Source organism: Dipodomys merriami, unplaced genomic scaffold (genome assembly GCF_024711535.1).
Source record: "Dipodomys merriami isolate MVZ:Mamm:240054 unplaced genomic scaffold, mDipMer1.0.p SCAF_7, whole genome shotgun sequence".
In the NCBI taxonomy this organism is placed as follows: Eukaryota; Metazoa; Chordata; class Mammalia; order Rodentia; family Heteromyidae; genus Dipodomys; species Dipodomys merriami.
In genome coordinates, this window is record NW_027206290.1 from 19,741,867 (window position 1) to 19,767,860 (window position 25,994).

Genomic DNA, 25,994 nt, shown 5'->3' on the forward strand with positions numbered 1-25,994 from the left:
AGGGAGAACATTATTACCTACAGAGGAGCTATACAGCTTCAAAGGGATAAAGCATTATTATCATTACAGTGTTGGGTTATCAAGGCCAGAGTGACAGATCACTGCATTTCACTCTCATGGCAACTGGTAAACCAGGATGGTAGTGATGGTTGGTAGCTTAATACACTCTGACATTTTTTTTTTCTGGCATTTTTTTGTTCCCCCAACATTCAATCAGTGGTATGCTTCTGTTAGCTTAGAATAGTATGCTACCATGGTTACCTTAAAATTGCATCTTTGCCTTAAAACTGTTTTTTGCAGAGAAACTCTATTTCTTGGAATGGAGCCTATAGAAATAATTATAGGTTTGAACATGGTAGTTATCTTAAAGGATGTCGATCAGAGCAGTAAGAACCCCCAAGTGTCCAATAATGTGTGGTGCTGGACACATATGTAGACCTCGTGGCAGGGGAGAATTCCTACCCTTATTCAGGAATAGAGACACCAGGCTACAAAGACAATCTGAGTATGATCTTCTACTTGAGGGGGTGCGGTCGTGGGGCCTGAACCCTGGGCCTGGGCACTGTCCCTCAGCTCTTAAGCTCAAGGCTAGCTCTCTACCACTTGAGCCACAGCACCACTTCTGGCTTTTTCGGCTTATGTGGTTCTGAGGAATCAAATCTAGGGCCTCATGCAAGCAAGGCAAGCACTCTAACACTGAGCCACCTTCCCAGCTCCTTAGTTATCTTTTTTGCTGGGAGTTATTGGGGATTGAACCCTGGGTGTCTCCTGTCCTGATAATGTTTTCTTTTTTTGGGGGGGGTGTTCGGTCGTGGGGCCTGAACTCTGGGCCTGGGCACTGTCCCTCAGCTCTTCAGCTCAAGGCTAGAGCTCTACCACTTGAGCCACAGCACCACTTCCGGCTTTTTTTCTTTTTGCTTATGTGGTGCTGAGGAATCGAACCCAGGGCCTCATGCATGCAAGGCAAGCGCTCTACCACTGAGCCACCTTCCCAGCCCCCTGATAATGTTTTCTAAGTTCAATTTTAAACTTAAAAAAAAAAAAAAAAAAAGCAAGATCAAGGTCAGAAAAGGAAAAAGCATTACTTCTTTGATGGAGCTCAGAAATCTCCTACACTAAAAATAAAAATAACAGCATGGTACCTTCCTTCCCTCTACCCTCCCTCCCTCTCCACTTCCAGTCCTGCTATTTCTTGGTTAATGACTGGGCAGATTAACAACAACAACAACAAAAAAAAAAAACCTCAAGGAAAATTCTATATCTCAAACCCTACAGACTTAAGACTACTTGTCCATTTTTTGTATCACTGACCAGAAACAGTCATGGCAATCACACAGGTGACAATCACACAAAGTAAGGGTCTAGGCGTGAGGCTGGGGTTGTTGGTTTTATTCCTTGTCTTCCCCACAGCTGGGTCATGGGTCATAGTTCAGGGGTCATGGGTGGGTGATTACTTGCTGGTCCCACTAAAGCCTAGAGGGGGTAGGGGCTCACAGACTGTGCCAGCGTCGTCACCTGAAGGCAAACCACTGCCTGAGGAAGGAACGAGCTCATGTGGGAGAGGACAGTAGTGGCTGGCCTGGAGCTCAATTATCTGAACCCCCGCTGACTGCCAACTGCTCCAACCCCAAGGGCACTGGCTTTTCCTGGCTCACAGGACTTGTGGAAATGGATCTGGGCCCCTGACCTTCGCTCCTCCCAAAGTCTCCTTAGAGACGGTCTGGGTAGTCATAATACAGTCCTCGATGGATAAACCAGGACTCGCTCCCAGCGTTCTGCAGTGGGGGTCCTTCCGGCCTTGCCCAAGGTACCTGGCGGGGGATGCGGCCGTGGTACCAGGCATGGCTGCGCAGGTCCTCGCTGCTCAGCAACAGCTCCTCCTCCAGCTCCTTCTTCAGCCTCTCGGGGGTCCTGTCCATCATGTGCCTCTCCCTGGAAAACTGCAATAGAGAGTCTACAGTGACCTCACCCCACCCAGGCAGAGATGATGGCCACCTGGCCGGTCCTCCACGGTGCTAAGCAGACCAGTGTATGGCCAGGGGCGCCCTCATGGAGGGGGCCTGGGTAAAGACTGCAATTGGCTGTGACCTTTCACGTCTCCAGCTGTATGTAAGACAATCTCCACTGCACATCAACTCCGGCAGCACGTCTATTTATCTATTTGAGTAGTGGGAGCTGGCCAGGCTAGCCTCCTGTGTTCCCATGGATTTTCCTTCTCTTCCTCCAGAATCACCCTAACATGGTGCTGGGGAAGATGGCAGCTCCTGACTGGCCTCTCACGTTGGGGCAGCCTCCGGGGCTGGCAACCATGGCTGTGAAGTTTCTGCTACAGGAAAGATCAAGTTTAGGAATTAACTTTGTCTTTAGAAAATCTTAGAACAGGGGCTGGGAAGGTGGTTCAGTGGTAGAGTGCTTGCCTTGCATGCACGAGGCCCTGGGTTCAATTCCTCAGGACCACATAAGCAAAAAGAAAAAAGCCGGAAGTGGTGCTGTGGCTCAAGTGGTAGAGTGCTAGCCTTGAGCTGAAGAGCTGAGAGACAGCGCCCAGGCCCAGAGTTCAGGCCCCACGACCGGACCACAAAAAAAAAAAAAAAAAAATCTTAGAACACTTAGACAAGGCAATTTATGCCTCTTGAATCTAGTAATAGAAGTCTAGCTGTGTATTTTATATAAACCTCTGTCTCCTTTTTTTCTAGAACTCACTATGAGTTTGAGACTACTGGTCTCAAACATGCAATCCTCCTGCCTCAGTCTCCTGAGTGCTGGAATTACAGGCATGCATCAACATGCCTTGCTTATATAATTTTTTAACAAAAGTTGAATATTTCTGCCAGGTGTGGGTGGCTCACGCCTGTAATCCTAGCTAATCAGGAGGCTGAGATCTAAGGATCATGGTTTGAAGCCAGACCAGGCAGGAAAGTCTGTGAGACTCTTATCTCCAATAAACTTCTCAGAAAAAGCCAGAAGTGGCTCTGTGGCTCAACTGGAGAGCGCCCAGGCTGAGTTTAAGCCCCAGGACTGGAAAAAAGTATTAAATTATTTCTAGTACATGATTTTATTGTTATGAAACACTAGAAATAGACACAAAATAAAAACCTGGTCCCTTCCCTCAGAAGGTTTGTAACTCTACACAGCAGCCCCGCAGAGGGTTCTGGGTAGGGACACTGGCTCCAGGTTCAATTAGAATCACATCCACTTCATCCTAGCTACTCAGGAGCCTGCGATCTGAGGATTGCGGTTCAGAGCCAGCTAGGGCAGACAAATCTTGAGAGACTCTTATCTCTAATTAACCAGCAAAAAACTGGAACTGGAGGCATGGCTCAAGTGGTAGAGCATCAACTATGAGTAAAAAAGCCAGGGGAGAGCCCAAGGCCCTGAATGAAAGCCAGGATCCCAGCAAAACCAGGCTGCGGACCAACTCTCTAAGGTCATGCGAGAAAGAAGAGGGCATATCATTGAGCTTTCCTGAGCCTCTAGTTTGCCCTCCTTTGTTAGAACTTGCTACTCTATTCCCTACCATGTTGTTTTTTCTATTTTGGAACATCCTGATATATTTTAAAATTCTGTAAGAATTTTAATTTTGCTGGGTGCCAGTTCTACTCATGATGATGACCGTAATCCTAACTACTCAGGTAGCTGAGATTTGAGGATCGTGGTTCAAAGCCAGAAGTGGAGCTGTGGCACAAGTGGTAGAGCGCTAGCCTTGAGCACAAAAACTCAGGGCCAGTGAGTGCTTAGACCCTGAGTTCGAGCCCAGGACACACACACATACTAATTCCATGAGCCTTGAAAATAATATGCTTTCTGGGCTCTGAGACAATGAGATAGTATGAGATTTTTGTCATAGTGTTTTCTTTTTTTTTTTTTTTTTGGTCCAGTCGTGGGGCCTGAACTCTGGGCCTGGGCGCTGTCCCTCAGCTCTTCAGCTCAAGGCTAGCGCTCTACCACTTGAGCCACAGCGCGCCACTTCCGGCTTTTTTTCTTATGTGGTGCTGAGGAATTGAACCCAGGGCTTCATGCATGCAAGGTAAGCGCTCTACCACTGAGCCACCTTCCCAGTCCCTCATACTGTTTTCTTATCCACCTTTCTTAGGTATATATTTACCAACTACCAAACCAAATCAAACCTTTTGTTTTTTTTTTTTTTTGGTGCTGGGGCTTGAACTCATGGCCTGGGCACTGTCCCTGAGCTTTTGTGCTCAAGGCTAGTGCTCTACCACTTTGAGCCATAGCTCCACTTCTGGCTTTTATTTATTTAGTTAGTTAATTGGAGACAAGAGTCTCACAGACTTTCCTGCCCAGGCAGCTTTGAACCGTGATCTTCAGATCTCAGCCTCCTGAACAGTTAGAATTACAGGCATGAGCCACCAGAACCTAGCCAAAACAAAATTCTCTAATATTCTAATGTTCATTTTGTTCATGTGACTTTTTCTTAAATATAGTAACTTTTTTATAGAAACAGAATCTCCTCTCATCTCCCTACAATGAAGGGGTCCCCCTACATACTTCTTCATTCTTTAGCTAGAGATGAGCTCCCCAAATCCTTCTCTACCAAGAACCCCCCCAAAATAGACTTGGACTTGAATCCTCTAGGTTTTCAGGCATGAGGCCTTAATGGTACCGCGTTAGGAACTTCCCTCTTCTCTCTCCTGGTCCTCCTTCTGTCACTCAGGAGTACTTGATAGACAGAATTTATTCATATCAAAGAGATGGGAAGAGAGGTGACTATTCGTGAAAGTCTCAGGCATTATACAGAGAGGACCTGTGACACCGTCTGCTCCTGCCACTAATTATGCGCAGCTACAGCTGCAAATGCGAGTCTAGAATATAGGTTGTCAACTGACTGTCATTTATTTTCTGTCTTGCTGCCAGTTTCCTGAGAACAGAACCCCTCCCCCCTCCCCCCAGCCCTCCCCCAGGCTGGCCAGCCAGGCAGTTGGTATCACAGGCTTTTCTGTGATGGGGATACTCTCCCCTCTCTCCTAATTATCTCAAGGCCTATTTTAGCTAGGTTTGTTGCCATTCAGCGAAAAGAACCAATTCCTCCAAGACAAGATAGCCATGTGACTCAGGTCTGGCCAGGGATGGGAAAACTGGAGGAGTCGATAGGCATCTGGGGTGATCGGTGAGTACCCCATGGCATGCGAAGTAAGCCACACCTAGAGATGGCAGTGCAGAAGATGGACGCTGCTGCGTGTCTGAACACTGCAGGCTTGCACACCAGAGCTGGAGACCAGCCCCCATCTTCAATGTGACCTCCCACGCCTCATAATGACGGCTAACCTAACTGACAGCCTGAGCCCCTCTTCAGCCACCCCGACAAGCCGTCTGCAGACCTTGCCAGCTTACTCCCGCTGCCCTGGGTCTGAGATGGAAAACCACACAGATCTAAAAATGACTCAAAAGCAGCCTTCTTTGCGATCCCCCATTTGTTCTTGGGGTCCCCTTCCTCCCCAAGCCCTGTCCCTGACTCAGAATCGGTTCTAATTCCTTTTATTTGGGGGGGGGGAAATGTTTTATATGCAACCATCTTTCTCCTTCCCAGGCTCTGATATCATTGTTTCACACCTGTTACCAAAGATATAAATTCAGCTCGCTCTCTCTGTACAGCTGTCCTGACTTCCTAGAGGAAAATACTGCAATGACTGTGTTTTATCTCCCAGATTCTGGGAAAAAGACTGTAAGGAACTAAGCCTATAAGGTGACGCCTAGGAAGAGGTTACAGAGAGCATTCTAACAAATAACTTGAGACAGAGATTAAAACAACAGTACTAAACAAAGCAAAAAAAAAAAATGCTGCCCTTAAATGCCTGCATTTTTTATTTTTTATTTATTTATTTATTTTGGTCCGGTTGTGGGGCCTGAACTCTGGGCCTGAGCACTGTCCCTCAGCTCTTCAGCTCAAGGTTAGTGCCCTACCACTTGAGCCACAGTGCCACTTTCAGTTTTTTTCTTTTTGCTTATGTGGTGCTGAGGAAGCGAACCCAGGGCCTCATGCATGCAAGGCAAGCGCTCTACCACTGAGCCACCTTCCCAGCCCCTTATTTTTTATTTTTGTCCATCATGGGGTTTGAACTCAGGACCCGGGTGCTGTCCCTGAGCTCTTTTTGCTCAAAGGCTACCACTTTTGAGCCACAGCACCACTTGTGGTTTTCTGGTGGTTAATTAAAGCTAAGAGTCTCATGGGGATTTTTCTGCCCTGGCTGGCTTTGAACCGCTATCCTCAGATCTCAGCCTTCTGAGCAGCTAGATTACAGGCCTGAGTCAATGGTGATTGGCTAAATGCCCTCATTTTAAAGGGGGAGGAGAAGAAGAGAGGGAAGGAAGGGTGAAAGTGACGTCTAAGAACTTTTCCTCAGACCAGGGAGGGCTGGTTCTGCCACTAGATGGGGTCTGGTGTGAGGGGGCGGGGCTCCGAAGGCGATGTGGGCGTGAACCTAAGGAAGGGAAGGAGTGCCTGCAGCGAGTCACGGCATCTGGCAGCCTCATGATGAAACAGTGGTTATTTAAAGGGTGTGGTTGCCTTCTAGAACTTTCACTTACTGTCTAATCACATACATGAATGCAACCTTTTACATTTTTTTCCCTCAACTACCTACATTTATGAGACCTTGATCTTGCCAACTATGACTCCACCTCTATACTTGAGAACCACATGGTTGGTGAGGAGGTGAATGTGAGAGAAAATTTGGCATGCTGAGATGTGGTAGAATGTGCCTATAATCCTGACATTCAGGAGGCTGAGGTTGGGAGGATCGAAAGTTTGAGGCTAACCTGAACTACTAACAAGATTGTGTTTCAATTTTTTTTTCAAAATGTATCCACTTAATACTTTGAGAATTTTATGACTGATACTTGTGCTCCTTTAGGAATCAAAGATGAGATTCCTATTGGATACCTATGGCTCATGCCTGTAATCCTAGCTACTTAGGAGACTGAGAGCTGAGGATCATGGTTCAAAGTCAGCCTGAGCATTAAGTCTGTGAGACTCGTAGCTCCAATTAATGACCAAAAAGAGCCAGAAGTGGAGCTATGGCTCAAGTGGTAGAGTGTGATCCTTCAGCAAAAGAGATCAGGGACAGCTTCTAGGCTTTGAGTTCAAGTCGTAAAACTAGAACAAAAAGAATTTTTATAAATACACACACACACACACACACACACACACACACACACACACACACAGATGTGACATGTCTCTGTGACATTTAGCAGACTTCTGATAACTTCCCCTAATTACTGAATTTTTTTTTTCCAGCCATGGGGCTTGAACTCAGGGCCTGGGCACTGTCCCTGAGCTCTTTTTGCTCAAGATGCCTCACTTCTGGTTTTCTGGTGGTTAACTGGAGATGAAAGTCTCACAGATACTCCTGTCTGGGCTGGCTTTGAACCGCAATGCTCAAATCAGCCTCCTCAGTTGTTAGGATTACAGGCCTGAGCCACCAGCGCCTGGCTTCAACTGTGTGGTCTTAAGCAAGTGACATTAATTCTCTGTACAGCCTCAGGCTCCCATATGCAAAATGAGGATAATGTCACATGGTGTTAATAAGGACTAATGAGTGAATATCTGGAAAGCACTAGACACAAACAATGGTGGGTCACTGGGACGAGGGTTCACTGTCACTGCAGACAAATCAGGAGCTGCGGATCTGGCTCTGTAACTGCAGGTCTACGGCGGGAGGGGCAGAGGGCTAGGGAGGGAAGCAATCCGGGAAAGCAGCTTCTTCAGCCCTTTAGAGGGGGCTGGCGACCACCAGCTGTGCCCGCTGGGGGTCCAGCTCCGTGGCCAGGACTGGAGCTAGCTTGCCAGGGCCGGTTCTGAATACCAGGAGGATCACTGTGAGTCTGCAAAGAGCATCTTCGCAGCCCCACATCCCTGGCAAGTCTGAGCTTGACAGGCAGGGATAGATGGACCGGGAGAGGCTGGAAAACACATTCTGTGGAGGCTCAGAGCCAGCTTGACGGACGTGCTGAGAAACCTGATTAACTCTGAAACCCACGCTCCCAGCTCTCTTGAGGATGTAAAAAGCTGTTCTGGACTCAGAAGAATGGAGAGCAGGGAGTCCTGCGTGAACATCGGAGCCTGCATTTCAGATCAGGCCCAATGCCTAGGCCAGGGGGCGGGGATGGGGGGGTGAGCCGAGGTACCAGGCACCATCGGAGCCCCCTCAGAGGGGCTGGCGCTCATTTGCATGTCAGAGACAGTTCAGAGAATTTGAGAGAGATGCCATCTGCATTGTGAGGAATGCTTGATCGGTAAGCAAAGCTCAGCTCCCACAGGATTTGAAGTTGCTTGAACAAAAAGGAAAGATCTTGCCGAGACCCCTGCTCCATCCTCCCCAACACCACCATCACAACCAAGCAATGTACCATGCAGGGAGGGGCGTGGCATGCCACCCTGGCAGAGGGCCAGGCCTGGTCTGGCCGTGAATGACCACACACAAAGAAACCCAGCCCAGAGCTCTGGGAATAGACAGCTCGCATTTCCCTCTGGCCCCTCTGGCCCCTCCCAGATTACCCCAGCTCTTTATTTCTGTGGCTTTTTTTTCTACTGTTAAAATGAGAAAAATCTAGGAATGTTCTGGGAAGAGCTCTGGGTGGTCGCGAGGCTGAATAATCAAGAGCAGGATACTGTGTTGGCCATTTTAATGTGGGGAGCCCAGGCTGTCCTGAAGTCACCAGCCCCCAGCCTCAGCCTCCCATGAGTTGGAATGACAAGTGTACCTCACCTGGATGAGTCTAGTTGTTTAGTTGTTGTCTTTACCGCCCGGCTCCACCCCCCACTGCCGCCCCGCCACTCCATGGCTGTTGAACTCAGGGCCTGGGCACTGTCCCCTGAGCTTTTTGGGCTCAAGGTTAGCACTCTACCACTTGAGCCACAGCACCACTTCTGGTTTTCTGGTGGTTAATTGGAGATGAGTCATTAATTAATTAATTTTTGCCAGTCCTGGGGCTTGAACTCAGGGCCTGGGCACTGTCCCTGAGCTCCTTTTGCTCAAGGCTAGTGCTCTACCACTTGAGCCACATCACCACTTTTGGCTTTTTCTGTTGATGTGGTACTAAGGAATCAAACCTGGGAATTCACGCACATTGGCAAGCACTACCACTAAGTCACATTCCCAGCCCCTCTCACAAGACTTTTAAACCACGATCCTCAGATCTCAGCCTCTTGAGGTGTGAGCCACCAGCTACTGGCTCTAGTTTAGATTTAAGTAAGAAATTTGAACTAATGAATGTTCTATAAGGAACACAGGACTGAGGTATGCGATTGCACAATGAAAGATATATTTTGTTTTTATGCGAGTCTTTGAGTTTGAACTCAGGGCCTGGGTGCTGTTCCTGAGCTTCCTTTTGCTCAAAGCTAGTGCTCTGCCGCTTGAGCCACAGCGTCACTGTTGACATTTTCTGAGTAGTTTATTGGAGATAATAGTCTCACAGATTTTCCTGCTCAGGCTGGCTTTGAACTGTGATCCACAGATCTCAGCCTCCTAAGTAGCTGGGATTACAGGAGTGAGCCTGGCTAAAAGGTATGTTTTAGATATGTGCACACATCTACTTCAGAATCCAGAGGTCACAACTTGTCCCCTCTACAAAGGTTGTTTCCTTCTGTCATTTCCCCTGACTTCATTATTCAAATGCAACCCTCAGAATCAGGTGAAGAAACTCCTGACTCCACCTCTCCTCCCGAGACAGACATGAGATGCGGACTCCCTTTTAGCCTGCTCGCTCCATCTTTTTTTTTTTGTCAGTCTTGGGGCTTGAACTTTGGGCCTGGGTGCTGTTCCTCAGCTCCTCACCTCAAGGCTAGCACTCTACCACTTGAGCTACAGCGCCACTTCTGGTTTTCTGGTGGTTAATTGGAGATAAGAGTCTCACAGACTTTCCTGCCCTGGTTGGCTCTGAACCATGATTGTCAGATCTCAGCCTCCTGAGTAGCTAGGATTACAGGCCTGAGCCACCAGCGCCCCGCACCCCCCCCCCCATCTTGTACTTGTCCATCCTAGCACTTGGAACATGCTCCCTGCAAGTCCCAAGGGAGTGGAAACCGCAGCCTTGCTGAAAACGAAACCTGCGCACGTGCTGGGATCTAGCTTGGAAGGCTCAGATGCGGGGAGGTATGGACATGAGGCAACCAAGGCTTAACGGGCAAAGGTGTGAATGATTGGGGAGCTGCTCAGGGGAGACAGGATGGAGTCCATGAGGCTAAACCTCTGGGACATCGAAGTTTCCAGGACCTTCTTTATGTGTGAGGGCTGCCAAGGGCCTGCCTGGGGAACACCAGATCTGTTCCCACGCTCAGGAGAACCTGAGCAGAGCCATCCCTGCACCCCAATCACACCTCCTCCCGCACGTCACGCACTGCTGATTTGTCTTTTTTTTTTTAACTGAATTTGAAAAACTGAGATGAATTTCTAGTCATTCATTCACTTTATGACACAGCCTGGAAATGAACTGGTTGGAAATCAAGAGAAAGCAGGTGATGTACATGCGTGGAAAAGGAGAGGAAGGAAGAAGTGGTGAGTGTGGGGACACTGAAGGTTTTCAGTCGGCTCTGTTCTACTCACGAGTGTCTGTCCACAACACCCAGAATGCTATTAGCGCCCTCCAACAAAAGCCTCCTTTCTTCAGCCTTGGAAGAGCTTATTAGATTAAGGGAGAAGTCAACAGCAGTTCAAGCTTTTTATTAGGATGTCGTAGCTCACAACTGCACAGCTCAGATTTTTAAAGAAATCTCACCCACAGGGGAGGGGGGGGATGGGAAGGGATGAGAAGGGGAAACAAAGGAGGAAGCAACAATGTTTGATAAGAAAAGTACTCATTACTTTTCCCATGTAACTGTAACCCCTCTGTACGGTATTTTCACAATAAAAAAAAAAAAGAAAGAAAGAAATCTCACCCACAAATGACAATCACAAGCAAAAGTACAAAAAAAAAAAAAAAAAAAAAAAAGAAGAAGAAGAAGTCATACTGGAGCCAGAGCTAGTGGCTCACGCCTGTAATCCTATCTACTCAGAAGGCTGAGATCTGAGGATTGTGGTTCAAAACTGGCCCGGGCAGGAACGGCTATAAGACTCTTATTTCCAATTAACTACCTAAAGCTGGAAGTAGAGCTGTGGCTTCAAGTGGCAGAGCAGCACTTTTAGCAAAAAAGCTCAGGGACAGAGCCCAGGCCCTGAATTGAGACACTAAGGTGAGGAGAGAATGCAGGAATCCAAAATGACAGACCCTCCACTCAGTGCCTCTGAACCCTGGTGAGACTTGCAGCGACAGGCAGCCTGTCAGCGTTCCTAACGAACGTTATAAATATATAGAGGTATTTGAACCCCACTCTTCAAAGTGTCTTCAAAAACCAAGACATGAAGAACTCTGCAGGGGGCTTCTTAGAGGATGTCTTGAAAGCAATCAACCTAAAATGAAGCTCTTTGGAGAATGTCACTCAATTCTGTCTTCCCTTGCATATCAAGCTGTGGCCAAGTTTATCACCAAATTCCAAAGTATGTATGGGAGGATGGGAGGCGTGGCTCAGTGGGTAGAGTTGTAGACTATGAGCAAAAGCATTAGAGTTCTGGTTTTGGACCAAAAAGAAAAGAAAAAAAGACCTGATGGGTATTTTACAATTAAAAACCTGCCTAAGCGCATCATGAACTTCACTCCAAATGAATAAGTCACAGTGATTTCCACCACCAAAGCCAAAAAGTTTAAACCCAGTTCTCAACAACCTTCAAGCCCAGTAACTTTTAGTATAAGCCCTTGGATGTGTTAATCAGGTAAAAGGGTACGGGTTGGGAATAGTAGGACATATGTGTAATCCCAGCTCAAGAGACCGAGGCAGAAGGATCACAACTTTGAGGCTAGACAGGATTATATAGAGAGTTCTAGGCTAGCCTGGAATATACAGGGAGACCATGTTTAAAAAAAGAAGATAAAAAAGTAAGCTGGGTGCCTGTGGATGATACTTATAATCGTAGCTACTCAGGAAGCTTTGATCTGAGGATTGTGGTTCGAAGCCAGCTGTGGCAGGAAAGTCTATGAGACTCTTTATTTCCAATTAACCACCAAAAAGCCAAAAGTAGAGGTGTGGTTCAAATGGTAGAGCAGTAGCCTTGAGTGAAAAAGCTCAAGGACAGCACCCAGGCCCTGAGTTCAAGCCCCAGGACCAGCACACCAAAAAAAAAAAAAAAAAAAAAAAGAAAGAAAAAGAAAAAGAAAAAAGATAGTACTTGTGGCAATCCTCAATCCCTGTAATATAATGATGAATGAATGCATTGTGATTCACCTTTTGTGGACACTACCCACTTTGTGGCTTACCTAAAAATACCTTATTCGAATCCAAAGAGAAGTGAAGGAAAACATGAAGTTACCAATCCTACTTTCCCACCAGGGTGGGCAGGCTATTCACACAGTTCCTTGTGCTAGTGGGTGCTTTAAAGCCAAAGTCTTTCCTTAAATAAACAATTAGCTTTGTAAATAAAAGCCAAAACGCTATATCCCTATTGGGTACACAAAGCCAAATGGGAGCATGGGCAATTCTTCCAGCCCTGTGGACACCCAGTGCCTGAAGACAGCACAGCGACATCACAGCAAAGCAGGAGGAGGCTATGGTATGTCTGTGGACTGGTTGGAAGATTTGCCAGGCAGATGGCAAAACAAAGGGCCAGGAAGGGGTGACAGAGAATTATGGCGCCATGGTCTCTTTGCCTTTGTGGTGTCAGGCTCTCCCCAGACGAGCATTCCACCCTCGCCTGGGTGCCAGCCTGTGAGCCTGCCTGACCAGGTCCTTATGCCTCCGTGGACATTCTCCTCACCCCATTGGGCCACAGTTCTGCAGAAACAGAAGCGTGAGTGTCACTAGAACCCTATGACTTTAACCCCCAAGACTTAGCACTTGGCCCTCTGTGGCTGACCGTGGCCACTGAGTTGAACCCAGTGTGTTCTATTTTATGAGGTCCCTGCAGAGGGAGGGGCCCAGAACAGAAGGTTCCATAGGACCCCGGCTTAGTGTTAGCATTGGGAAATAGGTCCATTCGTTAGATGTGAACGCCTCAGTACCAGGAGAGTATGAATCTCTCTGTGCCAAATCCTAGAAAGAATCTTATCCCTGACAAATCCTGCAGATGGGCTGAGATGCCATCTTAGTAATGAAACCTGTGCCATTTCATCATACTGTCACTCGGATTCCCACTCCAGCGCCAGCAAACACGCATTCACAATTTGCTCTTAAATTAAGATGCTTCATTTTCCTTTGGTATATGATTTTCCTTTTCACAGGCGAATGATTACATGCCGACAGGAAAATACCATCTAAATCCCCAGAGAGCCCAACTCCAAGGGATTTCATTTGATTCATTCCCAAACCTTATCAAACTCTTATCAAAAGAGGCCCAGAATTCATGAATATGAAATACGAAAAGATCTGTGAAACTCCCTTGCTTCTCAAGGTCCTGAGAAATTCCCATTAAAATTCTGCTAGATGTGTGTGTGTGTGTATAGACTACAGAAGCTAATTGAATTGCATTTTGGGTGGGCTGTAGTTTTAAAGCAGAGGAACCTATAAGCAGGCAACTTAATCCTACATCCAGACTCGCCGCATCACAGTCACACTGGAGCGTGGGCTCCCTTTTGATGCTAAGCTGCCTTTACCTTTCAGCCTCCTGCATCCTCTGGCCCCGGTTCTCCTCCACATTTCTGTCCTAACAGATCCAGATCTGGGGAGCTATAGTTTTTGGGGCTCAGTTTTACTTTGAGGAGACATCAAAGCCCTGCATAGTAATCCTCACTGATTTCAAAACTGAACACCAGAGGGGAAATCCAAGCTTTCATACCAGCAAATGTGACTTTGTGCCGGACGCCAGTAGCTCACACCTGTAATCTTAGCTACTCAGGAGGCTGGGATCTGAAGATCATGGTTTGGAGCCAGCCTGGGCAGGAAAGTCTCTGAAACTCTTGTCTCCAGTTAACAAAAAGCCAGAAGTAGAGCTGTGGCTCAAATGGTAGCATGCTAGTTCAGGGCTAGCTCATTGCTCAAGCCCTGAGGACTGGCGGGGGAAAAAAGAAAAGTGACTTCTTTTCTCCATATATTGAGGAAAATTGCTCATCTAATTTATCCAAAGACCTCCTTCTATCTGACTTGGCCCCCGAGGGTTTGCCCAGCCTGTTTCTATCTTGACAAAGTATTCTTTTTAATCTACTGGACACTCAGAGCTCACCTTTTCCTGTTGACAGAGAAATCAGATGCTATTTTCTTACAGGCTATTTATTAATACCATGGCCTGTGTCAGGCCTCCGGTGGAACCTCTATCTAGATTGAATTCAGATGATGGCTTCCCAGAGCAAGGCTATGGAGAAGCAGACTCATGATCCACCTGGCGCCACCCTGTACTCTCTCTCCTCCCAGAGAAATGAAGTGCACCGCATTAAGCTGGAGGCAAAGGTCATTTGGTTACACTTAATCATTTATTGGGTCAATGATATGATAGGCTTCAAATAAAAGCTAAGTATCAATTTGACCTCTGAAAACCTTTCAACTATTTGATCCCTTTAAGCAATAATACTTCTCTCCCACATGGGGCTGGCACACGGATTCAATAACAAAATGCAACTGAAACTCTAATCACCGAGTCTGGCCATGAGATAGCATTCAGTGACTGTAGTGTCAGCCTTTGCTACCATGAATAGAGAATGAAACACACACACACACACTCTCTCTCTCTCTCTCTCTCTCTCTCTCTCTCTCTCTCTCTCTCTCTCTCTCATGAAAACAACAACAACAAAAACCTCAGAAACTGCCCTAAGGTCCTGAGAAGGTCTGAACATAGTTTAAAGTGCAAGGAGTTTCAAGCCAGAAATTTTGATCACTGGTAATGTGACCCTGTTAGTTTCTTAATGCAAATTATATTTTGGTACATAGCTATTTAGCAAAATGGATGTCCTGTTCAATAAGAACGTCAGAGCTGGGCACCAGTGGCTTACGCCTGTAATCCTAGCTACTATGGAGGCTGAGATCTGAGGATTGCAGTTCGAAGCCAGCCCTGGCAGAAAAGTCTGTGAGACTCATATCCAATTAACCAGCAAGAAGCTGGAAGTGGAGCTGTGGATACAGTGGTAGAGTGCCATCCTTGATTGAAAAAACTGAGGGACATTGCCTAAGCCCCAGATTTAAGTCCTAAGACCAGCATGCATGCACACAAATGTCACACACACAAAAGTCAACAACACAAAAGTCAGAAAGTGAATAACACCTTAGTTCAAACACTGTCCTTTTCTTCTTTCATCTTGAATGAATAGGATACTACAGAATCACAAAATGTACCATAGCTGAAAGACACTGGGAGATGTAATTAGAAGCAAAACCAAGATATGCCAAACACACAAGAGGAAACACCAAAGATTCAGCTTGCCTTCCAGTATGGGGCTGGAATAAATGACTCGGGAATGTTCTCTCCAGAACAGCACCATGACTAACAACTTCCTTAGAACTCGGCTCTGGACAAAGTGCACTGTATATCAGTGCTGAGCACAGAGAAGGTGTGCGGTAAAACCAAATGCTTCCTCACAAGATCGATTCTGGCCAAGTATCCAACCTCACTACTTTCAGTATACAACTTGCAAGTCGCTTTAGAGGTGTGTAGCAGGGGTGGGATCTAGTTCCGTGGCAAAATGCTTCCCTCGAAGTGCAAGGTCATTCTCATTATCAAAAAAAGAAAAGACACAAGAAACACAGTTTAAAAAAACCCAAACAACAACTACAAGGTGTGTATCGTGTCTCCCAGTGGAGCACAAACCCCGCGACACACACATGCCCATATATCTTGTTTGTTTGTTTGTTTTTTACAAAGCAGAAACACTGTATCAGATGTTACGGAAAAAGCTAGAGAGCCACGAGCTAGACTTGGACAAGACCTTCAACAAATACAACTCAGATTGCATGAATTCATAGAGGAGCCCCAAAGCCAAACAGCACACAGAATATTTATATTTCAGAGCAGGGCGCTGGTGGCTCACGCCTGTAATCCTAGCTACTTAGGAGATCTGAGATCCGAGGATCACGGTTCAAAGACAGCCCAGGCAGGAAAGACCTTGAGACTCTTATCTCCAATCAAGCCCAGGATGGATATGGACTCACACGGGGAGACACACACACACACACACACACACACACACGAATTAACATAGACGGGGAGACACACACACACACACACACACACACACACACACACACACACACACACACGAATTAACATAGAAAGGAGACAGATGAGAACGCTGATCCAGCAAGACAAATGAATCATCAACATCCAATGGAGCACCAGAGAGGGAAGCGGGTTTCTAGAAGGTTGCTCATCAATCCATGAGGCCCTGGTGCTGTGGAGATGGGCTGACTTAAGAGACACAACCTGAGAACCATCTGTGCATTGCGGGGTGTGGTCTCAGCTCTTGCCCGAGAGGTAGAATGGCACATGAGAACAGTGCTGGGGGAATCCTGGCATTTAAGACACAGAGTAGAGGGTAGAAAGCAAAGACAGCGCAGGACTGGCCGGGAAGGACAAGAGACAAGGCGGGTGGTGCACTGGAGGCTCAGGAAGGGAAAGTCAACAAGGTTTGCAGGTGTGGGTATGTGGGTGTGGCCCTGGAGAGGAAGGGGAGAGAGAGAGAGAGAGAGAGAGAGAGAGAGAGAGAGAGAGAGAGAGAGAGAGAGAGAGAGAGAGAGAGAGAGAGAGAGAGAGAGAGAGAGAGAGAGAGAGAGAGAGAGAGAGAGAGAGAGAGAGAGAGAGAGAGAGAGAGAGAGGCCCTGGAGAGGAAGCAGAGTCTTTGTTGTTGTTTTGCTAGTCCTGGGGCTTGAACTCTGGGCCTGCGTGCTGTCCCTGAGCTTTTGTGCTCAAGGCTAGTGCTCTACCACTTGAGCCACAGCTCTGCTTCTGGTAGTTAACTGGAGATACAGGGCCAGGTAACAGGGCTGAGGCCTCTGTCCTGCCACCCTGAGGCAGGTGCTCATCCAGGCTGGAGCAGCCAGGCCTCTGAAGCATGTAGCACCCCCCTGTAGTCCAGGAGGAGAATTTTCCCAGGGTCCTGGTCCTGCCTCTGCCTTCCACTCAGATCTCTTCAATGAAAACAAGTCATTGGCTGGGATACGAGCTCAGGGGGTCGGTCAGGGTCACAGTGCCTGCCAAGCGCCCCGATGCCGAAACCAGATGCGCTCGGCTCCCAGACGTCCTTGGAATGCAGTTAAGGTTCTTAAAAAAAAAAAGGAGCAGTGCTGAGATTTTTCTTTTTCTTCTAATCTGGAATGTTGGAGAAATAAATGAGTAGCTAGCCACCACCACGAGGAAGGGCTGAGTCAATGGAAAGACATTTCCCACATGGCATTTTCCACCTGGGGCACTTGTACTGATGGTGCATCTGCCCCCAAACAAAGATGATGAGCTCGCTGTGCATGCCAGGAGGGGCTCGTGGGACCCAGCCTGGCACGATCGCACAGATGGGAGGACAGGAGGGTGGGGTCTTTACCACTTAAACTTCCGCCAGGGATCTGGTGCTCTGGGGATGGCCACTGTGACATTTCAGACTGAAGTTCTAAATTTGTGTTCTCTCTCTCTCTCTCTCTCTCTCTCTCTCTCTCTGCAACTGGAACAATGGAAACAGCTTAAATAAAACTCAACAACACGACTTAAGATCTTCCCACTGCAAAGCCAACCTGAGGAGAATCTACAGATGGCAGTCTGTCTTTATCTTCCACTGCCTTCCAATCACAGCTACCCCTGGACTGCATGACCCTAATGACCTGTTGTTAGCCAAGACTTACTGATCTGCACACCCCAAACCCCACCCTGTCTGTGCTCTCTTACTCAGACAGCTTTTCCACACCTGGAAGCCAATTCTTATCCCTTAGGCCAGCAAGCGCCGGCACCCTGAGCCTCCTCAGAGGCAGACACAGGTATGATGACAGGTTTCAGCTCTTCTTCAGCCGACAGCAACCCGCCAATCAATCATCCAGAATACAGGGGCCCAAAGAAATGGGGTCTCATTGTCAACCCCCCAAAATGTCGTCTATTTGTGCTTCTTACCAGATTCCTTCTGGAGCTTAGTAGGGTCTTACCTCAGGCTACGTAGCTCCCTTGCCAGGCACATGTGAGGGTCCCAAGTGTGTCCGTTGTGCAGGGTGCTCCTCCCTCTACCCAGAGTGCCATTTCCTTGCCTCTGAATAATAGCCACCCATTCTTCCAGACTTGGCAGACACCCCCAAGCCCAGGGGGCCTTTCTTGCTCTAACCTGAGATGCCAGGTAAGTACCCTCTGCAGAGAGCACTGCCAAACCCTGGGAAACGATGCCCCCTTGCTACCTGTTGATAAACATCTGACCAATGGCAGCAGTAGATCTGGTCAAATCATCCCTAGTGTGGGGAGGCCCAAGCCCCTGCCAAAGGCCGGGCACGTAAGAGGGCACGATCAATGACTGGTTGGTAATTAAGGCTGCAACTAGGAGGTAAGTCCATGTGGATGTCTACCTCAAATACCATGCAGGGATCACTCCTAACTCCATTACTTTTCTCACTGTGCCATTCACTAAGCACATCTGTGAACCATCTGTTCTTAGCAGGCCCAGCTCTTGAAGCTTCTGTCAACAGCCTGGTCTTTTCTAGCTCTGAGTGAGTGGGTCTGCTGCTCCCCTTGGACTGGAATGCTTCTTCCTCGTCTTCATGCACCTAAGTCCTGGGTTACTAAAAATAGATTAAAAACCCACCTTAAAAAAAAAAAATACGGGGCTGGGAAGGTGGCTCAGTGGTAGAGCGCTTGCCTTACATGCTTGAGGCCCTGGGTTCGATTCCTCAGCACCACATAAGCAGGGAAAAAAAAAAGCAGGAAGTGGCGCTGTGGCTCAAGTGGGAGAGTGCTAACCTTGAGTTGAAGAACTGAGGGACAGCGCCCAGGCCCAGAGTTCAGACCCCACGACCGGACCCAAAAAAAAAATACGGGCTGGGAAGGTGGCTCAGTGGTAGAGTGCTTGCCTTGCATGCCTGAGGCCCTGGGTTCAATTCCTCAGCACCACATAAGCAAAAAGAAAAAAAGCCGTAAGTGGTGCTGTGGCTCAAGTGGTAGAGCACTAGCCTTGAGCTGAAGAGCTGAGGGACAGTGCCCAGGCCCAGAGTTCAGGCCCCATGACCAGACCCAACCCCCGCCCCCCCCCCCAAAAAAAAGGCTGCCTGTTCTACAACAAAGTCCCAGTCTCCTATCTACCTGCAGTCTCTCCCGAGGCTCACACCGTCTTCCCCCATCTAGACTACAAGACAAAGCTTTCATGCATACAGCTGCATCCTCTTTTCCAGTTTCAATTATCTTAATCCAGCTGTTTTGGGACAGGCTGTTTCTGAGCCCTGGCTTCTCTTCCCTGAAAGGGCAGACTGTACTGCCCTGCTCAATCCACAGAATTTGTTTTGAGGTTCTGGTGAGACAACACAGAAACTCAAGACAGTCCGTAGCCTTTTAGAAGTATAATGAGATGGTACTATGACCCAACATTCCCATGGCGAATCTTGTAAAGACAGGGATCCTGCTCAATGGTCACGTCACACTCTATTGCTTCAAGCCCACCCCATCTAAAAGTGCTTACCCATAGATGGCGGCACAATTTACTCAAATTCAGCTTGTGAATTTGCATGTGCTCTGTTGATGCGGTGCATCTGAAATATCTTCAGTACCAGTTCCTTGTAGGTTTGAGCAAAATACAAGACTCCTTGAGCTTTTCCTTTGCCAGCACCAGGGTTTGAACTCAGGGTTTCACATTTGCTTAGCAGGTGTCTACCACCTGATCCACACCTTCAGCCCATCTTTTTGCTAGTTAACTTGAGATTGAAGACTCTTGGACTTTCTTTGTTGCTGGCCTTGGGGCTTGAATTTAGGGCCTGGGTGCTGTCCCTGAGCTCTTTTGCTCAAGGCTGGCATTTTACTACTTTGAGCCACAGCTCCACTTCCAGTTATCTGTTGGCTAACTGGAGATAAGAGTCTCACCGACTTTCCTTCCTGGGCTGGCTTTGAACTGAGATCCTCAGATTTCAGCCTCCTGAGTAGCTAGGGTTACAGGTGTGAGCCACCAGTGCCTGGTGGATTTTGGACTTTTCTACCGACTTTGAACCAATGACCCTCCACATCTCAGCCTCCTGAGTAGCTAAGGTTATAAGCATGAGCCACTGGTGCCCAACTGATTCATTCACTGTTTTTGTTTTTTTAATGAAATGACTACCTACTTGGAACCCCCTTTGGGAACTGAAAAATTAGGACCCTCAATCTGACTGAAATATCTCATGTATGCCATATCTCATCTCTAGGAAGGCCAGCAATGTATGCGTAATCCTGACCCTTCCTTCCAATCTGGCCTCCCATTTAATTCCTTTCCAGGATCTTTGTACAAAAGTCCTAAATCCAGCCTAACTTCTGCAACACATCTGCAAATAAGAGCTTACTCCCAGAATGCTCCATGGTGACTGGTGTCCTATGGAACGAGGAGTTTTTTTTGTATTTTTAGCTTTCTTCCCATACAACCAACACTATTTATAACATCCTACTTTCTCTAGAGATGATATGGATTAGACCAAATGGAAAGTTACCATAGCTACTGCAGTGTTATTTTTGGTATGAGAAATCCATGCCAAGAGAAGCAGCATACATGGTCAAGAATCCGAGCTTTTATTTCCGCTTTGTTATCGGGCAATCAATCCCAATTTCATTTTGCAACTCTAATTGCAAGAGAAACTAATTATGAGCTGTGAGACCCGAAACCTCTAATTAAGGCGGGAGTCAATAAACCGATCTGGCATTATCATCCGGCCAACAGGATGAAGGATTGAGTCCGAGCAGATTGCTTTCCTAGATAACTAAGCTAATCAAACCAGGAGGGACTGGGTCACTGGGAGCTCATGCCTGTAATCCTAGCTACTCAGGGGTCTGAGATCTGAGGATCATGGTTCAAATCCAGACCAGGCAGGAAAGTCCATGAGACTCTGATGTCCAATAAGCCACCGAAAACCGGAAGTAGAGCTATGGCTCAAAGTGACAGAGTGCTAGCTTTGAGCAAAAGAGTTCAGAGACAGTGCTCAGGACCTGAGTTTAAGCCCCATGACCGACATTAAAATAAACAAAACAACAAAAACCCGGGGGGGGGGGGGGCTCATCTGGAGGTTGCACCTGGAGAACAGGAAGTTGGGATTGAAGGCTCCACTTTCTGTGACCAGGTCCAGACCTCTCTTTGTGTCAAAGATGTCAATAAAATAGAGGTAGCTCAGGAAGCGGGGGTAGGAGGAGGGCATTTCTTGAAACATTCACCCACCAGGAGTGACCGTGATAGGGAGAAGGGATGGATGGCTCAAATTAGCCTGTTCTGGGGCTGGGAAGGTGGCTCAGTGGTAGAGCGCTTGCCTTGCATGCATGAGGCCCCGGGTTCGATTCCTCAGCACCACATAAGCAGAAAAAGCTGGAAGTGGTGCTGTGGCTCAAGTGGTAGAGCACTCACCTTGAGCTGAAGAGCTGAGGGACAGTATCCAAGCCCAGAGTTCAGGCCCCACAACCGACCAAAAATAATAATAATAATAATAATAGCCTGTTCTGTGGCCTTTCTACACAGGCCTTGGGAAAGAGCAGAAATATACAGAGTCTCACTGCTCAGATCCAGATATTTATGGGCTGATTCCTCACATACCAAATGATGAGCTGTTCTTGTTTGAATGAGCAGAAATTGGCTTATGGTGGTATTTCTATTAGGAGAAGAACCTACTGCCAATCTCTGAAGCGCACAGTTCCCTTTGGGACCTCCCTATCTATCTTTGACAGTTCTAAAATCCCTTTAATGGCATGACATCATCTGCCCCAAGCTAGAACAATCCATATTTAGTCCCCAAGCCACAGGCTCCTCACATCACCCCCCTCGGCTCTAGGAAAAGAAAGGGATTCTCAAGTCAAGCAGTGGCTACTGAGTCCATTCATCCTCCTCCCAACTTCTCGACAAAGGGACACACAAATAAACTCAGTTGAATGTAGAAATGGCCCCCCTGAACACTGCTAGTAAGCAACAAAATCAGAGGTGGCCTATCTACTTCTCATGATCGCTTCCTTTTCTTCTTCTTTTGTGCCAGTCCTGAGGATTAAACTCAAGGCCTGGGCACTGTCCCTGAGCTTTTGTGCTCAAGACTGGCACTCTAGCCCTTGAGACACAGCTCCACTTCTGGATTTTTATTATTATTTTTTTAACGGGTTAATTGGAGATAGGAGTCTCCTACCCAGGCTGGCTTCGAAGCACAATCCTTAGATTTTTCAGCCTCCTGAGTAGCTAGCACTACAAGTATGAGCCATCAGCACCAGGCTTAGCATTTATTTTTCTACAATCAGGCTTTCCCCTGTAGCAGGTTACTTTGCTGAGATTTTTCTTTCATAATGCATTACACAGAAGAAAGGAGAACACTATAACCTGGTTAGTTAGTGTCTTCTGGTCCTCAGAGAGGGAGGGCCGCCTCTGCTTCGGGTGGGAAGGATTCCTTGGGAGCCTTGGGACCTCTGTTTCCCAGAGGGAAAGGAAGTGAGTTCATAGTCACACTGGGACTGGTAGGGTTGTTTTTATCAAGGCAGACAAATCCCAGGATGAACGAAGCCTATGTGAATCTTAATTCTTAGTGGGTTACAGACAGGCAACATAGAATCCAGGCCTTGTCTTGAGTGAGTCAAGTTAGGTTTGCTGAAGATTTCCTTCAAGACAGTGCAATGATAAATTATGCAAAAATAAATTATTGGTACTCTTTGTCTTGAGGCTAAGGTGAGTGGGGGCGGGGAGGAAGAACCCACTTCTGAACCCTGAAACATCTGGGGATCTGGTTGCCATCTACAAAGGCGATTTATTTTGTGGTTCTTGTATATCATATACATTATTAACAGATAATGGGCCATGAGGTTATTAAGTAGAGCACTTCACAGACAGAGAGAAAACAGAAAAACAGCTCTGTCATCTTGAACTACCTTGGTGTAAAATTTCAGCTCAAGGAAACAGTAAGCTATGAACAATACAAATGCATCCCAAATACAGACAGGAAGCCCGGCTCTGGGCTGGACTCCTACGTTCCCTTCCCAGAGGGGGGGGATACCGCTAGGGGTCAGGAAGATCTATCAGGCAAAGCAAGCACCTCTGTCTTTACAGTTAGCAGCAAGCCACAAACTTTTTCTAGCGTCCTTTAGAAAAACCAATGTCTCTGGAACTTCGTCTCCGAGCCACACCTACCTTGATTCCCAGGAAAGATTTGCGTTGGTAGAAGCAGCAAAGAGCTGCGGAGAGGGTGTGGAAGGCATTGCACTCCTTAGGCATCCTTCAGACTTCAGTCCTGGGTACCAGTCACCTTCGTTAGAGTTAAAAGCAAGCGGCATCGGGTGGCAGAGCCCGGGTCTTGCTGCCTCTGGCCACAGCCAGCAGCTCCTTCGCGCAGGCCAGTCTGGGACTTTTCCCCTCTTCTGAAGCCAATACAATCCACTCGCTCAATTCTGGCAGGCTGGTGTCCAGCCTGCCATGCACACGGTGCCAGAAATTCTCATGTGACCAGACTTGCTTGCTGATGAAATCCTAACCCCTCTTAGAAGAGGCCTTTCGCTTTATGCTGTCCTCTAATTTAGAGACCCAGCAGAAATCATTAAAGCCCCCTGCGCGTCCCCTCCTCCAGCCTTCCCTGCCCAGGGCTGAACCGCACAATCTGCTGGCTTTGTCTGTTTGCTCGTTACCCCAGCACCTAGGGGGACAGGATGCGGGACAAGTTGTACACTTCACACCGCGTTGTTAGGACACAAGGGCTCCTTTGAGCAATGGAGGTGGCTGAAAAGGGACCAGGGTGTGGCTGTCCCTCTAGAGGTCCTCAGAGCGCAGGCTGGGCCCCAGGCACACACACCCCCCAGCGCTGTTTATTTTTAATTAGGATGTTCCTGATAGTCAGCTTGCAAGCTGATAACGTTGGCACCGCCATCACTATTGGCAAATCAATATTGCCTTTTGGTGGTGTTTAATTAGCAAGTCTGTGGGCAAACACCCTGAGCAGCCTCTACCCTGCCCACCTGGCCAGGCAGCCTGCTGAGGGGAGGGGACTGCGCTGCCTTTAACCCAGCTGCCTGTGCTACACCCCTTCCTCCCTTTAAGTCCTTTACTTTCATGACCCATCTTTTTTTTTTTTTTTTTTGGTCTGTCGTCGAACTCAGCCTGGGCACTGTCTCAAGGCTAGAGCTCCACCATTTTGAGCCACAGCACCACTTCTAGCTGGTTTGGGTGACTAATTAAGAGTCTTCTAGACTTTCCTGCCTGGGCTGGCTTCGAACCACGATCCTGAGATCTCAGCCTCCTAAGTAGCTAGGATTACAGGTGTGAGCCACAGGCACCTGGCCCTCATGACCCAACTTAACTTGAATTACAGGCTTCATCTAACCTACATCCGGCACAAACCTTGTGTCCAACGTTGTCAAATGAGGCCTTTCTATGGTCCCAGTCCCGATCCTGTGCGAAGGAGGCCTCCCCTGGGCCCAGAACACCTTCAGGGGGAAGGAACGGCCTACCTTCCACTCTCCATTCACGCTCAACTATTGTGCACATTGGCTTTTTGTTTTAAAATCAAAGCCAGTTTTTTTTTCTTTTTTTTTTGGTTTTTGCCTGTAGCTCTTCCTCTCCTCTACCATTCCAAATATTAACTTCGTGGCTCTGGCCACTCATAAATGGAATGTGTCCTGAAGATTTCTACAACTGCACGCAGGCAGGAACTTGTAATAAAGAGAGGGGGCCATGCATGCCAGGAAGAGCAGCACTGAGGAGGCCTGAGGGAAGAATGAGAAGCATCCAATGAGATTAGGGCCAGATCCTCAGGAGGCCATGGCCTTTGGACTGGGTCTGACTGTGAAAATAGGAAACTGTTTGTTCAGCGGCAGCGAGTGGCTCCTGTGCTTGCACAGGGAGATGGAGGGCTGCAGGCCTCACACCTGCCCGAAAGGGGAGGAGGCTGGGCTTTTTAAACATGGCCAGCGTGGTCCCAGAGCTCCAAAGGGCCTATGGCCCCAGCAACTGCAGGGGCAGAGAGCTCTCCTGCACCTTCAGCTGACTTCCTCCCTCACCCTGCTCCTCTGCAGGTTCAGTTTGCTGTCCTGGGAACTTCCTGGGCCCTGGGAATTCTGGCCCTGAGGACCAGAAGTAAGAATCTAGCCAGGTGCCTGTGGCTCACGCCTGTAATCCTAGCTGCTCAGAAGGCTGAGATCTGAGGATGGTGGTTTGAAGCCAGCCTGGGCAGGAAAGTCTGTGAGACTCTTATCTCCGATAAACTACTTTAAAAAAGCTGAAAGTGGAGTTGAAGTTGAAATCTGAGGATCACAGTTTGAAGCTAGCCTGGCTGACTGCCCCAGGACTGGCACCAAGAAAAACAAAAACAAAAAACTAGAAGAAAGCAGGCATCGCTGAGCTGACTGAGCCCATGTTTGTCCAGTTAACGGGGTCTAACACCATCCTCCAAGGTCCATGTACTAAAGGAGCAGTTTCTGGTTGCTCTTTTTCTTTTTTGCCAGTCCTGAGGCTTGACCTCTGGGCTTGGGCTCTGTCCCTGAGCTTCTTTTGCTCATGACTAACCTCTACCACTTGAGCCACAGCGCTACCACTTCTGGCTTTTTTATATATATATATACTTTATTGGAGATGAGGGTCTCACAGACATCCCTGCTCAGGCTGGCTTTGAACCACGATCCTCAGATTTCAGCCTCATCTCTACTCTTTGAGTAGTTTATTGGAAATAAGAGTCTTACAGACTTTACTGCCCAGGCTGGCTTCAAACTGCCATCTTCACATCTCCGATTCCTGAGTAGCTAGGATTACAGGCATGAGCCACTGGTGCCCAGTGTTCTGTTTGCTCTGTTTTTACCGATGGGGCCAAAGCAAGCTCCTGAGAGCCCATCGCTGAGGCTGACTCACTAACAAGGCTGGGGAAGGGACCCAGCCTTTACCTTGGCATC

The 25,994-nt window shown here is 47.8% G+C and overlaps 1 protein-coding gene across 4 annotated transcripts in view; it reads right to left on the reverse strand.

Moving 5' to 3' along the window:
• Bcar3 (BCAR3 adaptor protein, NSP family member) overlaps positions 1-25,994 on the reverse strand; it is a 117,824-nt gene that overhangs the window by 25,562 nt on the left and 66,268 nt on the right. For 2 of the 4 annotated variants that reach the window (XM_070007702.1, XM_070007700.1), the window contains exon 4: positions 1,812-1,940. The exons of 1 other annotated variant lie outside the window; for it this stretch is intronic. In XM_070007702.1, coding sequence (XP_069863803.1) covers positions 1,812-1,940 — 129 coding nt within the window. Of the gene's footprint in view, positions 1-1,811; positions 1,941-23,250; positions 24,714-25,994 lie in introns of those variants that run through there. One more of the 4 variants, XM_070007701.1, reaches the window with a different exon arrangement.